Source organism: Poecile atricapillus, chromosome 1, assembly GCF_030490865.1.
Source record: "Poecile atricapillus isolate bPoeAtr1 chromosome 1, bPoeAtr1.hap1, whole genome shotgun sequence".
NCBI classification, from domain to species: Eukaryota; Metazoa; Chordata; class Aves; order Passeriformes; family Paridae; genus Poecile; species Poecile atricapillus.
Window position 1 is genome coordinate 14,298,045 of NC_081249.1, and position 14,241 is coordinate 14,312,285.

At 39.3% G+C, this 14,241-nt stretch overlaps 1 protein-coding gene across 1 annotated transcript in view; it reads right to left on the reverse strand.

The window, feature by feature from the left end:
- The window catches only part of PHEX (phosphate regulating endopeptidase X-linked), a 102,926-nt gene that overhangs the window by 76,385 nt on the left and 12,300 nt on the right, over nucleotides 1-14,241 (reverse strand). Inside the window, exons 4-5 of the mRNA XM_058828507.1 lie at nucleotides 4,092-4,178; nucleotides 2,815-3,041 (exon numbers count right to left, since the gene is read on the reverse strand). Coding sequence (XP_058684490.1) covers nucleotides 2,815-3,041; nucleotides 4,092-4,178 — 314 coding nt within the window. The remainder of the gene's footprint in view (nucleotides 1-2,814; nucleotides 3,042-4,091; nucleotides 4,179-14,241) is intronic.

Below are 14,241 nucleotides of genomic sequence, written 5' to 3' on the forward strand. Positions count from 1 at the left end.
GGTGCTGATGACCATGCACCCATCCTATGCCTCTTTCAGGGGTACAAAAGTCAGCTTGGGACCACAATAGCCCAGTGTTTACACCAAATGCCCCTGAGGTGCTAGAGCATGCCTGTCTGTCTGTCTGGGGAGCATCACTAGGTTTTTTTGACTGAAACTGAGGTTACACTTTTGAGCTTCACCCTAGACAGCACTGGGTGCTGTACTCAGTCTTTTGAAAGATGAATTGAAACTGAAGTGACTACCAGCCAGGACTGCATGCACAGGATATTGCTCTGTCCCCAGTACTTTAGTTAAAGGCGTATGGATCTTTGACCTTCACTTATCTTTTCAATCTAAACATGGATCAGGTTTTCTGGTCTACATTCACCCTAACATTGGAATAAGGCCTGAATGTTTGAGATATGCATTTAAGTATATTGAGTGAAACATCTACATAGGAATATTTGCATACTATTTCAAATTCTTAATGAGGAAAAGCTCACTATGTAGCATATATTTTATAATTATTACTGGGAACTGAGATTTCCCAGAATTTTTCAATGTGATCAAGTTAGGTTACAGTATGGAAGCCAAAGCTGAAAACTTCAATCAAACAGCTTCCAAACTTTGAATAAGATACTGATTGGAGAAGAAACAACTGCTTTATGTTTTAAACATTTTTTGTTTGATGCTACAATTGCTTTTAAAAATAAGTCTAAAATAAGTCTAGTGACAATAGATTGTATTTACTCATAGAATTCATATAAGTCCTTTTTATCTAAATACTTTAGTTTAAGTGATCTATATTTCAAATTTTCTACATGTAACAAATAAATAAAACTTTTAAGTTTTAAAGTGAATAAATAATTAATAATAATAGTTAATAATAATAGTTAAAGTGAATAAATAAATGAAATATTTTCCTCTATTAGCTGATAGTCACAACCTTTAAAATATACCATAAACAAATAAAGCAAACCATCCTCAAAAAGGAGTAATTATAATGCTCAGTGCAACTCTCATTCTTTGAAAAACATCGTCACTTCCTTTGCTCAGCACAATGATGCAAAAAGAATATACTCTTATGTTTTTTGTGCATGTGTCTTTGTAATAGTTAACTTCAGATCATTTGGGGAATTTCAATTATGTGACTGTTACATTAAATGCTCATTCAAATTCCTTGAGTCTTCAGAATTAGATTTGACAGCACATTAAATCTAGAGAGCACAAATATGAGAAATAAACAAAAAAAATGTTAACCAACTGCTTCAGCACTCATGGGAAAAAAAAAAAAATAATGCTGAATGGTGAACAAAGTTTTATTTGGAGTTTCCACTTCTTTCAGGATCCATTGATGATTTTGCAATGCTGAACAAAGAGAATTTTGCAATAAAGCCATTTTCACAAGCAGATTGAAATAATCTGTGGTATATCTACACCCAAGGGAATTTGTTAAAACATGGACAAAGTAGAGCACTAGCTGATGCATTCTGCAGATCAAGGTCCAAATCAAATTAACATCAGAATACCCTACATAATAATATGTTATTCATAGCATGTGGAGCTTCAGTTAGATATTTAATTCCTAGGCACCCTTAAGCATAGTGAATGAAGATACTGCTGGTTATAAATCATTTCCAAGAGACCAGCAGTGAGGATGCCCAGCCATTTGCTGACAGGTGACTTGAACTGAAATATTATGACAGGAGATACCCAAATAAACATCTCCCTGATTCTACTGCTTCAGTTCTTTTGAGTCTCCAGCTGAAGAAAATTGACAGGATCTCAACACCATCATAGCAGAATGACATCTTTAATACAGCAAACTGATGATCTGCTGTTGATTATCCAGGAAAATGTCCTAGAGATGGGGAAAAGTTACCCTTCGACTTTATGCCAGTTAAATACCTCAGTGAAAAGACATATGGAAGTACTGACATCGACGCCAGTACCACCATAGTCCCTAAATACAGTGTATTCTTGGCTACATTCCTACATACAGACAAGACATTAACAAAATAAGGATCATAGGCCCTGTTTTGCTGTGATGAATCCCATCATAACATTCTCATTTTTTCCTTCTCTCTTGCCTTCATGGACTATTTTCTTGTAGCCATGGAGGGAGGGTCTGCTCTGGCTACTCATCTGAAGTTCTTGAACAACAATGCATTTGGCCCAGGCACTCAGTCTTGCCACAGTTATACAATTATATCTGGAGTTTTGTCAGACTGAAGGGAGGCAACATTTCTTGAGTCTTTTTCTTATTAAACGGTTGTGTAATGCCATGCACTGTTAACAAATTGGTAATGTTTTGGTCTAAAAGCAGTAGCATTTCAGGAAAAAGGTGAATTCTCTTATTTCATGTTTAAAAGCACAAGAGATAAATCTGTGCTGTGAGGTGCTGTATAAGCACCAGATTAAGTGTTTCCATCTCAAGAAAAACAGGTCAAGTTCAAAATATCTGCTACTTATGTCCCATTTTTCATCCTCACAGACAAAAAAAAAGCATTCTTCATGCAACTGATGAGTCATAAGCAGCACACAGAATTAGATATTGACTTCCTATTCTCATGCACATAGACCCTGGCTATTGGTCTACTGGGACATTTTTATGGGTTTTTTCCATTTGAAAGAAGAAAACCTGTACAGAAATACTTTTCAATAGCATGTGGTTGCTAGTGGCTTCTACATTCCCATAAACTGGCACCTACATACATCTGTAAGCCAGTAGATAATAACAACAATCAAATGTAAACATTTGGTATGTAAATGTATTTTTTAAAAAGAGACCATAAAAGACCAAAGTACCCTATTAGAAATGCTGTACTGTACCTTCAGGATGTAGCGATTGGAGATTTTGTCATCAGCAGCCACGTACAAACGGATGAAGACAGAGCTGCTGTATTGGCCACGAAGAGTTGCCAAGGCTTGGACTAAGCTGAACCTCCTTTCTGACCACAGTCCTTCAGGTCCAATATTGGATTCCAGCACAGGCCAGCGGAAAGGTGAATGCTTCAGTATACTTAACAGCGGTTTCACATCGGCTTTTTCAATTTTATCTGAAATGTCAAAGTGTGACAACAATTACATTCCAGACAATTCAAGTCCAGCTGCAGCCACACAAGACAAAGATTTATTGGCATCGATTGATTTCCAGGCAAGGCAATCACAATAGCTGAAACTCAAAGCCTCTGTTCTGCCTGTGAGCACAGCAGCCTAGAAGTCCAACCCTGTTTGTCTGTATCAAGAATAAGAGAGGCAAGTCAGTGCCTTTCAAAAAAGGCAAAGATTGGAATTCGGTAAATTTTAAAAAAACAAAAACACTCCTTGCTTAGGAACTAGCATAGAAACATCACCGTTTTTGGGGAGGGGGGTTATTGCTCATAATCAAAGCTAGAGGGACAGCATCTGGGCCACCAAGGCTGTAGAGCAGGCTGTCTCACTTGCTGGCACTCAAATGGGCCATGCTGGAAAAAAACTGTGCAGGAAATAAATCCTGAAAAAGTCAGAAGGAAAAGGGGGACTTCCAAGCCTTCTTTCACCTCTGCATCTACCTAAGATAGTGACATGTGCTGAATTACTGTACATTACCTTACAGCAGCATTTACAAGCTGAGGAAAAGCACTCTGCAAATGTGGCTGACTTGCTTGACATGCAGATACCAAAGCTAAAGAGTCCAGGGCTGTCTATACCCAGCCCTGGGGAAGTGTTTTGATTAAACAGATTTAGAGAAATGTAGAACATAATGAGCAACAGGCTCTTGAAAATATCAGTATGAGAATTTCATCAGAGGGTTCCTCTGATTTACTAACCCCAGGCACTAACCCGACAACCCTGGAGCACAGTTTAACATCCTTTCACACAGATAAATATCTCTTCACAGTTCTGACAAGCAAAGGTTTCTCTAAAACTGACTTCTTGTGCCTGGGTGTACCTCGGTCTCAAAAGCCAGCTTCAGATATGTAAAAGACCCTCTGCATTCAGTTGAATCCATATCAGCAAAATCCACGCATCTGCACAGAGCTTCACAGAGCTCTGCAGAGAGATAAAAGCATGCCTTTATAAATTCAGGGAATGCATCTATGCCCTCTTCAAATCAACCCACTTACTCTCATTCATGCAGGATGCATAAAGGATCTTGGCCTTCTGTACAGCTTCACTGTCTCGTCTTTTGCTGATGGGTTTCTCTAGCAATGCTGAAAAAAACATATAATTTTTTTCAATACTTTGGAAATGTAGACGCTGTTTGCCTGTTTCAGCATTTGGTATAATCATAGCATTTGTTTAATTAAGTATGAGGCTCCATGTGTACTTTCTTAAGCAGTAGCACAGACATAATTGCACCTTTTTCAATCCCCAACTGAGAAGGATTTTGAATTTATTTATTTTAAAGAGAACTGATATAAAGCCAAATGACAGATGCAGCTTGTTACTCATCCTCACAACCAGCTACCCTCAGCAAACTGAGGTGACAGGCAGTCGTGGGGTGAGGGTGGGAACCAACACAGAGAGCAAGGAGTTGGGAATTTTTTCAAGTGGCTCAGCTTCTGGTGCTGGTACATTATGAAATCAGGACCTAATGGAGAAGGTTACAGGATCCCAGGAGCACGCTGTAAATCAGCCATGATGCAGCTGCAGCTACAAAGTACTGTGGCTAAATGTAGAGGCAGCTGAGCTTCAGAGAAATCTGCCAGCTCAGGTACTGCACAGCACAAGCACTTCCACGGCCAAGAGAAGCAGGTAACTCTGGAGCACAGCACAGGAACAGGGCTGGCAAACTCTGCTGGACCTCATCTGGTTTTTCAGGACCCAAGCAGATCCTGCACAGCCTTGTCTTATTGTTACTGGGACCACTGGAAGGAGTGGCTTTGCTGGTATTAAGTCCCTCCTGTTGTGTGCTCAGCCAGAGCTAAAAAGCCTTGAAAAATTCAAGACTCCCCTTCCCTGCACCAAAGTACCACACAGAGCTCTGTGTCTCAAATGAGCAGAGGCAGCACAATGCAACTGTGCTGAGAAGCATGGCCCACACAAAAGGGGGAACAAAGTGCAACACAAGAGTCCCAGAGGCCTGTGAATGCTGTGAACCACTGAGACTCCGTAACACCAGCCATGGCAAGACCAAAAAGCTCCCCCACAGAGCTGGATTGGGGTCAATGCAATGTTATTCCTCTGCCAGGACTGGCTGGGGACACACAGAGTACTGAGGAGATGGTGGTACTGTCATCCAAAAGCAGCGCCCTCCTGCAAACAGTGGTAGCTGCTCGCTCTCCAGCCCTGCTCTGTCCAGCAGCTGCCCGAGTCCACCCTGCAATGCCTCCTCTCCTGGGAGGCAAAGGTGGGTGTGACTGCTCAGTTCCACAGCTGACATCAGCTTGGGTTTGCACAGCTTCTCTCAGTAGCAGGAGCTCATTGCTTGAGGTAGGATTTCAAAGCACTTATTTCCCAAAATTTCCATAGCACCCTGATGAACCAGCCATGCTGCACCTCTCAGCTATTCCCCACCTGACCTCATGTGAACATTCAGGGGACCATAATGCAGACCTCAAACTGTTTATTACTCAAGGAATAGCATAGTGATGACCAAATGACACTCCCTCCAATCCCTTTTCTCCTTAAACAAACAAACAAAAAAACCCATTTCCCAATTCTTTTGCTTAGACCTTAAGAGATTTATTGAGCTTATTGCCTTTTAGTTGTAAGATTTTTCCATAAGAATACTTCTGGAGAATCCTCAATCATTTCCCAGTTTGTTAAATACAATATAATGCAAATCATCAATATATATGATATATGTTCAGTGTACACAATTCTTAGCAGCATAATAAGACCTGTTCACATTTTTTAAATGGCATTATAAAAGAAATTATAAATTAATCCTCTATAAAACTAAGGATGAAAACCTACCCTCCCACTAAACCCTCCCATTACAATAATTTGTGTCTTTGCACAACCATGAAATTTTGAGGCTAAAAAATCCAATGGCTAAAGCTCAAGAGAGAAACAGATGATAAGAGCCAATAAAGTCAATTCTAGAGATACAACTGCATCAAATTGTGTTAAAATCAGACCTGGTGTTTTCCCATCAAACTATGTCATTAATGTGACATCTACCCCCACCTCACTACTGCAGAGAGCGAGGTGGGGTAGATGCTGCAAACTTGCTCAGAATTCCTTTATGAAGACAATTCTCGGTTCTGATAACATAAAATCCAGTGATCAAACATGAAAGACTTAATAAGATGATTGAATCCTGTGGACACTGAAATAGGGGATGTGATTCATAGATGGTCTTTAGGCTATGGAGGTTTCCCAGCCTTAACCTCAAGTTTTCAGAAAGATTTAGAAGCTCAAACCTGGATCACTGCTCACATCCACATGATTTCTACATTAGCTAGTATAAAATCCAAATACAAGATTTAGGAATTTGCTTCTTATTTAGCTCACAAATACATATGGTTTTTACATGTCCCTGAGTATTTAAATTCTTAAAGACGAATAGTGAGAAAAAGCAAGAATAGCAAGGAAAGGCAGGAAGCACAGCATACTGATCAAAGATATATGTAATCAACCAGTCTAGAGGTTGTTCATGGAAAGAAAGTCACTACTGTGATTGAGATCAATGTAGGCCCATCAAGCTCTCTTTAAATTAGCAGTATTGGGTCCTGTGAGTAGCCTGGCCACAGCTGCAGGCCCTGACAAGCCCACTCCATACAGAGCATATCTGTTCAGGTGGGTCGATGCACGCTGCTCTCTACAGGGCAGCCTTTCGGAGGGCTGCAGCTCAGTGTCTGCTCTCCCAGGACTCTGCAAGCTGAACAAACCTGCCCCAGGACCATCCCACACTCTCTGAGCAGTGCTTCACCTCCTGACACATGACATGGATTTCAGGCTCTCATCTACAGTAAGGGAAATCCCAGCCAGTGACACACAGAGAGCGAATTCAGCCCCTCTGAAAAAATCCACCTGAACTATAGCTGTCTGGGAGAATTGTCTTTCCACTTTGAAAAACCGTAATAGCTTCAAATATTTTCTGTTTTGATGGCAAAATGTAAGTAAAACCTATGTTGTCTTTCAAGGGATAGGAAGAGGAAGACCACCAAAGATCAGTTGATGTCGCACCTCATAAGATACCACAGATTTGCTGTTTAGTTTTTTACTTTGTCTTTCCAAGGTCCAGCTCTCACACCTCACTAAGGAATTGTGTGCATTCATACAAATCCATTGAGAAGTTCAGTCTGATAGGCTTTCCTTAAGCACAGTTTGCTTAAACTCTGATCTAATTAGGGAGATCAGGGATACCAACATTTTGACTAGAATGGCTCACTTAGCACTGAGAAGGACACTAAGCTTGTTCTTGGAGCTGTCTTGCTTGCTTGCTTGCTGTTTTCTTGTTTCAAACTAAAAGTTCTAATTCCTTAAAGCAATCTTCCATCTTAGGACACCAAACTTTTACCTCTAAAGAATAATTTTTACGTATAAATAGTTTTGATCAGATTAGGAAATACACATCACTCCAACAATATTGAAAATACACCCTTAAAATAATAGCACATTTTTCAGCTCTCAATGGAATGATACAGCACTAGATATAGAATAGCAATCTGGCTGCGGAGGTTAAAAAGAAGCCACGTTCCAAGCTGATTTCCAGGCATCTGAAAAAGCACAGAATTTTTAGCAGCATCAACCAAAATTTAACAATTTATTGCTGCTACCAAGTTATACCACTAGCTTGCCTGCAAAGCAGGATATCATAACCAAAAATCACCAGGACAAACAAAGTGAACCAGCATAGCTTAAGCCAGCTGAATATCCAGTTTGGATCCCATTTCCTTAACAAAAAATCAAGTATATGGTTAAATGGGCTTTTTAGAAAAACAGCTCTTTTTCAGTTATATCTTTAACTTCACTTTTAAATTATTTCCAAAGTCATTCTCTTTGGGATAAAAAAAGATTTTGGCCTCTATCACTGACCTCAGCACCTCATTGTTCATGTTTCCATATGCACAGGATGTCCAAATGCAAGATTTATGTTTCCCTTCACATAAAACTTAGTTATGGCAAGTGCCATCACCTATTGGCAATTCCACTCCACAGTGCTATAGTAATATAGCTCATTAAACAGCTACCACTTGCACAGTCAGAAATTGGCTAAAGGTGTTCACAATAGCCTAAACTTCCTGAGGTTGGAAATGGCTTCATCATTCATTTTCTTGTACCGAGCAGCTGAGGGTGCAGAAGTTCCCATTGTAGTCAAGGTTCTTGAACTTCTGTCACGCCAGGTCAGGCAGGTTGGCATCATTGCACTCCCTGACTCTCGTATAAAACACAAAGACTCAGGATCACCAGCAAAAAAACACTCCATAGCTGGGAGTGATCTTCACTTGTCTGAACTGGAGATGCTCAGATACACAGCCAAGGAAAAAGGCACAGCTTGGGGGTGGGGAGCTGGGAAGGGAAGGAAGAGAGTTCATATTGAGTTGCCCTCACACAGTTCTTTTTCAGGGCAAGAGGGCTAAAAAAGGCCAGCTTCCTGTGGTTCACTACCCTCAAGTAAATAGCAATCATCTCTTGTTAAAAGTGAGAGTAAGACACATTACAAAGTTAGCTTTGCATGTGTGTTTATTTAACTGTGTACTATTCTAAAGCTGCTAAGGATAGTCTTGTGGTTAAGCGTTACCTTTAATCTTACTTTCCATTTCCAGCCCTTGTTGATTTTCCAGCCCACTGTCTTGCACAGCTTTCCTTGGCTTTCAACCACCATATTTTATTTCTGGTGCCAAGAAATCCCATACCTTTCCTGCTTCTGATTTGGACTGCTTGAAAAAGGATTGTAAAACCAGATTTGCAGAGAAAAGAAACATGCATGCCATTTATTCAGATTAGAAATATTGATTCAATTTATCAGTGTTCTGATCAGATTGTATATATACTGTACCCTATCAGACAGTTTTCTATATATATGCAGCTGTGTTGAAATCCTGAGAAGTACTGTGTTATTCATGAGGCTTATTTCCTATTCTAGTGAGAAAAATAAAAGTTTTCTCTGCACTTTACAAACATAGATGTAGAGAAATCATTGTGTTAGTAAAGACAGTAGCATTTTTTCTATTAGTTTTTGTCCTTTTCCTTTTACAAACATTTACTCTGTGTGGAAAATGCAAGCTCAAGTGTTTGCACAGTGATATCTGACAATGACCTGAAATATATTATCATGCTTTGTATCTTGAAGAAAAACAACTCCATGTGCAAACATCCCTCAGCGAATATGCTTGGACTGTAAACAAAACAAGAATTCTACAAGAACCCCAAGGGACATCTCATTTCCTGGAAAGTTGCAACCCTGGAGGAGTGAAAAGCTAGAAGCAGACAAATAATTCAGCATGAACTCCCAGGGCAATGCTAGAACAGACAGGAGTCTTGGACTGCAAAACCAGAGAAGTATCGAAGTGGGGAGATGATCTTGGTGTGTACACAGGCTGGTGAGACAGACTGGAACACAGCCTGCCCTTCGGCTGTCTGAATTGTAAAAACAATCTTGGACAGTTGGACAGAGGGCAGAAAAATATCAAGACAATTCGGCTTTTTCTTCAGAGGGTCTGGTTTGAGAAATAGAAGGGAGAGACAAAAAATACATGCAACGAAGGAACATGATTTTTCTCACAAGAGATGTGAAAGGGTGATGGGATCACAACATCCAAACACCTTTAGAAAACACTTGGTGCCAGAGAGGTCTTTAGTGTATTGAGAAAAGGCACAAAGAAAGCCAACTCTTGAACAATAATGACAAATTCAGCAGTGACAGTGATTAACCACTGGAACCAGCAACCAGAGGAGATTGTGGCTTCTCCACCCCTTACTATTTTCAAGACTTCATGCTTTTTTGGGAGATAAACTTAGCCCCAAAGCCAATTATGTTTTATCCCAGTGCAAGCTACTGAGCTGCATCACATGGGTAATGTAATTGTCTGTCGCCCTGAAAACTCAGCTTCTGAGCTTGCTAACATAGTTTTCTAAGGACTTTCCCAGGACAGTAACTATAAACATAGATATATGTACATTCTTTCTGTTACACGTCTTGTGATGGGCATCTCTCATGGCCAGTGCAGTGAGAAAGTGTTATCCTGACCATCCAATCCCTGGCCGTGGTCAGAAACCTATAAATCCTGGGAGGAAAAATAAACTTTCTCTTCTTTTCACCACACCTTGACCTGTGTCCGTGTGATCTATTCATCTTCAGCGGCAACAATTGTATATGACACAAAAAAGGTCATAGGAAATAATTTAGTGGTTACTCCTGCAATTGCACTCTATACATTTAGGATACAGATATCAAAGCACTCTTAGACATGACAGACCAAGGAGACACAGCCATTATCCATTGTTGCAGATAAAGAAAGTGAGCCACAGATTGCTCCTTATCTAACTCATGTCAGAGTCCTAGTGATTAGAATAGTGCTCCTTTATGAGCATAAGGCTTGCATAACTTGATCCACACACTCAAAGAGTTTGATCCTTTGGAGACAGTGAATGCCCCTCAGCCCCTTTAACTTCAGAGACGGTGGGAGTTGCATGGCATTGCCCAGATGATGGTTAGTACTAAATTGAAAGCAGCTTGTAATGATTTTTTTTGGGGATCAGACTCAGAAAGCAGCCCAAGGGCTTACACATTCAGCAGGTTCATTTGCAAATACCCAATGACAGAGAATTTCTCTTTCCATACTTGTGCAATAAAGACTCTGCTAGTCACCTTTCCCCCACTATGCTCTACAGCTGCAAGAACTGAGTTTTTTAACTGCTGAGAAGAATAATTAAAAGAGCTGTTCCCATTTCCAGCTATCAGTGACAGCCTTGGTTTCCTCACTAAGTTAGCACTATTATGTGCTACCTCTGTGAAAAAACAAAACCTAAGTTACCATTTGGAAAATTGCAGATGATCCTCTGATGCCAGCAGCAGGTTCTTTTAAGGATATTTTGTGAAGGATTACCTCTTAAAGGTAGAGAAAAATCTTCTCAGACCTTGGTTGGAGTTTAGCAATCAAACCAAATACACAACAAAGGTGTAGAATGTCATTCCCTGAGGTCCCTGAACTATAAGATAATTATGATTAAGCTAGTCCTCCTTAAGAATATCTAACACTTAATTCCCATATTTTCTTCATGCTTAAGAGGTATGGCAAAAGAGTTCCTGAAAAGTAACCTCTAAAACCCAAGTATCCAACTGCACTTGTGCCCCCGGGGCTGTTTAGCACTCCAACAGTAGCACGAAAGCATCGCCCTCTCTTTGAACTCTCAGCACACTGGATTTCAGAAGTCAAGGTCAGTATGGTTCACAGACCAAAGATTTGGCCAGGATGCCAAAGGGCACACAAAAAACTTTAAAACCACACTGCTGTTACAGACATCACAGCCAGACAAATGTACAGTCTGAAGCAACATGAGCTTACACGTTCCAAGAGTGATCATTTCAGAATGGTTTGGGACCAGCTGACATTCATTTAGAGTATCTGGTTTCCAGTTCCTCCCTTTCAGAGTCCAAAGTGAAGGAGAGCTGGCAATGCTAAGTTTCATTGTGCCTATGAAGGACACAATGTTCTACCCCAAAATAAAAACACTGGCCACAGCACATAAAATTATACACAAGACTTCTGACATCATTTGACCAATGGTAACATTCCTGTCTTGACACATGAAAATAAGAATTTAATTCGACTGCAACATTCCAGGGTACAAAATTTATTCTCATTAGTTTGGAAAAGGGACTCTTTTAGCTGGAAAGGGGTCGAGAAGGGAGAGTGAAGAATACTGTATATATACATACATACATATATATATATGTGTGTGTGTGTGTGTGTGTGTATGTTCTAAAAGGAAGTGACAGACTTGATTGATATTTCAAGCTGAACATATTTCTTGGGAACAAGACAAGTATCATCAAGCTAAGATTATTCTTAGAGTTAAATCTGTTCCTTCAGAGCACTCTTTTGAAAAAGACATGGACATCTGCTGCAGGATACAACATTTAATGTTTCAGTACAACTTTATCTCTCTTAGCAGGTTAATAGCACAGGTCAAACTCCCACGTGAATGCACCTGCCCAGCTTCCATTTCAGAATCGTTTTGCATTTGGAAGCCTTGGAAGAAGAGCAAAGCAAGATCTTGCCTGCCTGGAAAATACCACAGAGACAAATCTCAGTGGATGTGCAGATGCCTGCTTACAGTTCTCATATGACACTCAAATACATCATTTCAAGGACTCATTAAATTCCTTTATGCCTTTAAAACACAAGTTCTGCTGAGAACGTCTCCTGATAGGCAGTTTAAGTGTACAAAACCACTTCTTTCCTCTAGTAGCAATTGATAGCAATATTTGGTTTCTAAGGTTTCCCTAAAATATGAGCTAATCTAAATTTATTTCTTTTTTGTAAACTGCTAGTTCTGCTAATTGCTCTGCAGTGTTTCTTGCTAATTCAGCTATCTTATACACAGTCTGACATGCACAGTCTAGAGTCATCTTCCCCATCAGACACTTTATTAGAAGTGAACGGCAAATTATTGGTTTTCAAATAAAAATTTGTTTCCAGGAGTCCAAAATATGAAACTACATAGACTAAGGATAAAATTTTTACTGTCTCACAAATAAACAAAAAAACCAAATCATCAATGAAAATTTTCTCACCACCATAAATAAATTAAATAATTGCTAAATTGTTACTGACATTAAGGCTCTTCTTCCTTTTCTTTGTGCATTGGTGGCTGTAAACAATTCTCGGTTTCAGAGCACAGGAATGGAAGCAATCCAAGCCTGATGCAGTACAAAATATATTTCATAGCATTTTATAAATACCTATTTTGAGTTTCTGATGAATTATAGTCCAGATTTCTCTACTGTTTGCTAAATATGTATATGGGAGAACAAACTAGCATCAAAAGCTTGTAAAAATCTTTCTCCATATGCTTAAAACTATCCTTGCCTAATTAAAGTTTTTTTACTTTGAGTGTCTAAAGTAAATTAAAATAGCAAATCAATACACTTTTCTGGTGCTTATAATGCAGTTTTTAAATTTTTACAAAGCATACTTTACTTCCACTTTCATGTCTTTTGCGTTCCCATATTAACCAGCCTTCTACTACTTTCTTACCTTTTTTCACTCAGTTCCCCATTGCTAATAATCAGATCACCAGAATCATTTTACTGGAGTACATAAATTCTTGAAATAATCACTCAAAGCAAATTTCATAATGGCAAACCCCTTGTTCACACAGGAATATGAAACAATGCAGAGCACTGGGCTATTTTTCCATTGCCCTACACCTGCTGTATTGTACATTCCCACTTCTTTGGAAGGAAGTACCACCCAGGATGTCAATGGATGGGGCCATTTTGGAAGGCCTTGCATTGGTTTACATAGTCTCAGATATGCCTGAGATATTAAATATAAAATTTTCCATATTTTCAAACCAGTAACTAGTTTGTTTGGGTATTTTTCTTTAATGAAACTACCAGTGTATTCTGCAGCTCCAGGAATTCATTCCTCAGAATGGTCCTTAGGCCTGCCTTGTTTTGACAAACTGTGTCTCCCTCCTCCTCTTGTTTTATTTTGTGAGCTGAGGGGATCAGATGGGTTGGTGGCTGGTTGGTGGTGGGGGGGTGGAATTCAGTTTGTTTACTTCTGTTTTCATTGTTTTGGTTTTTTTGGGGGATGGGGGAGGTTGTTTTGTTTTGGGGTGTTGTTTTGGGCTTTTTTTTTTGCTTGGTTGGGTTTTTTTAAGGGTATTTAATCATGATCAAGATACCAGTTATCAATTCAGGAAACAATCTTTTGTATTTGATACAATTAATGTCCATCAGCCAATTTCTTGATGGTAGCATTCATCTCACCATGGACAGAGCAGTGACTCTTGAAATTAACATCCCCTCATTACTAATTCTTCTGATATTCCAATGGAACATTTAAATCGTGAATTAATTTTGCACTCATGTGGATGTAATTAATATGAATATGTATTTCCACAGGAATTAATGAAAATCTAGTAATTAATGAATTCATGTAGGTTCTAGTTCCCAAGGAACATAAACCAAGTAAAACAAACAAATATTCCCAAATACCAATTCCATTAAAATATTTAGACAAATAAACCCAACTAATATACTGACATTTTAGGGTTCCCCCTCGCCCCTTGAAAAGAAATTCCTCAATTCTTTCCTTGAATCTCCATTTTAGCAATATGGAAGTTCTCATGGAAATAGCATTCACACAG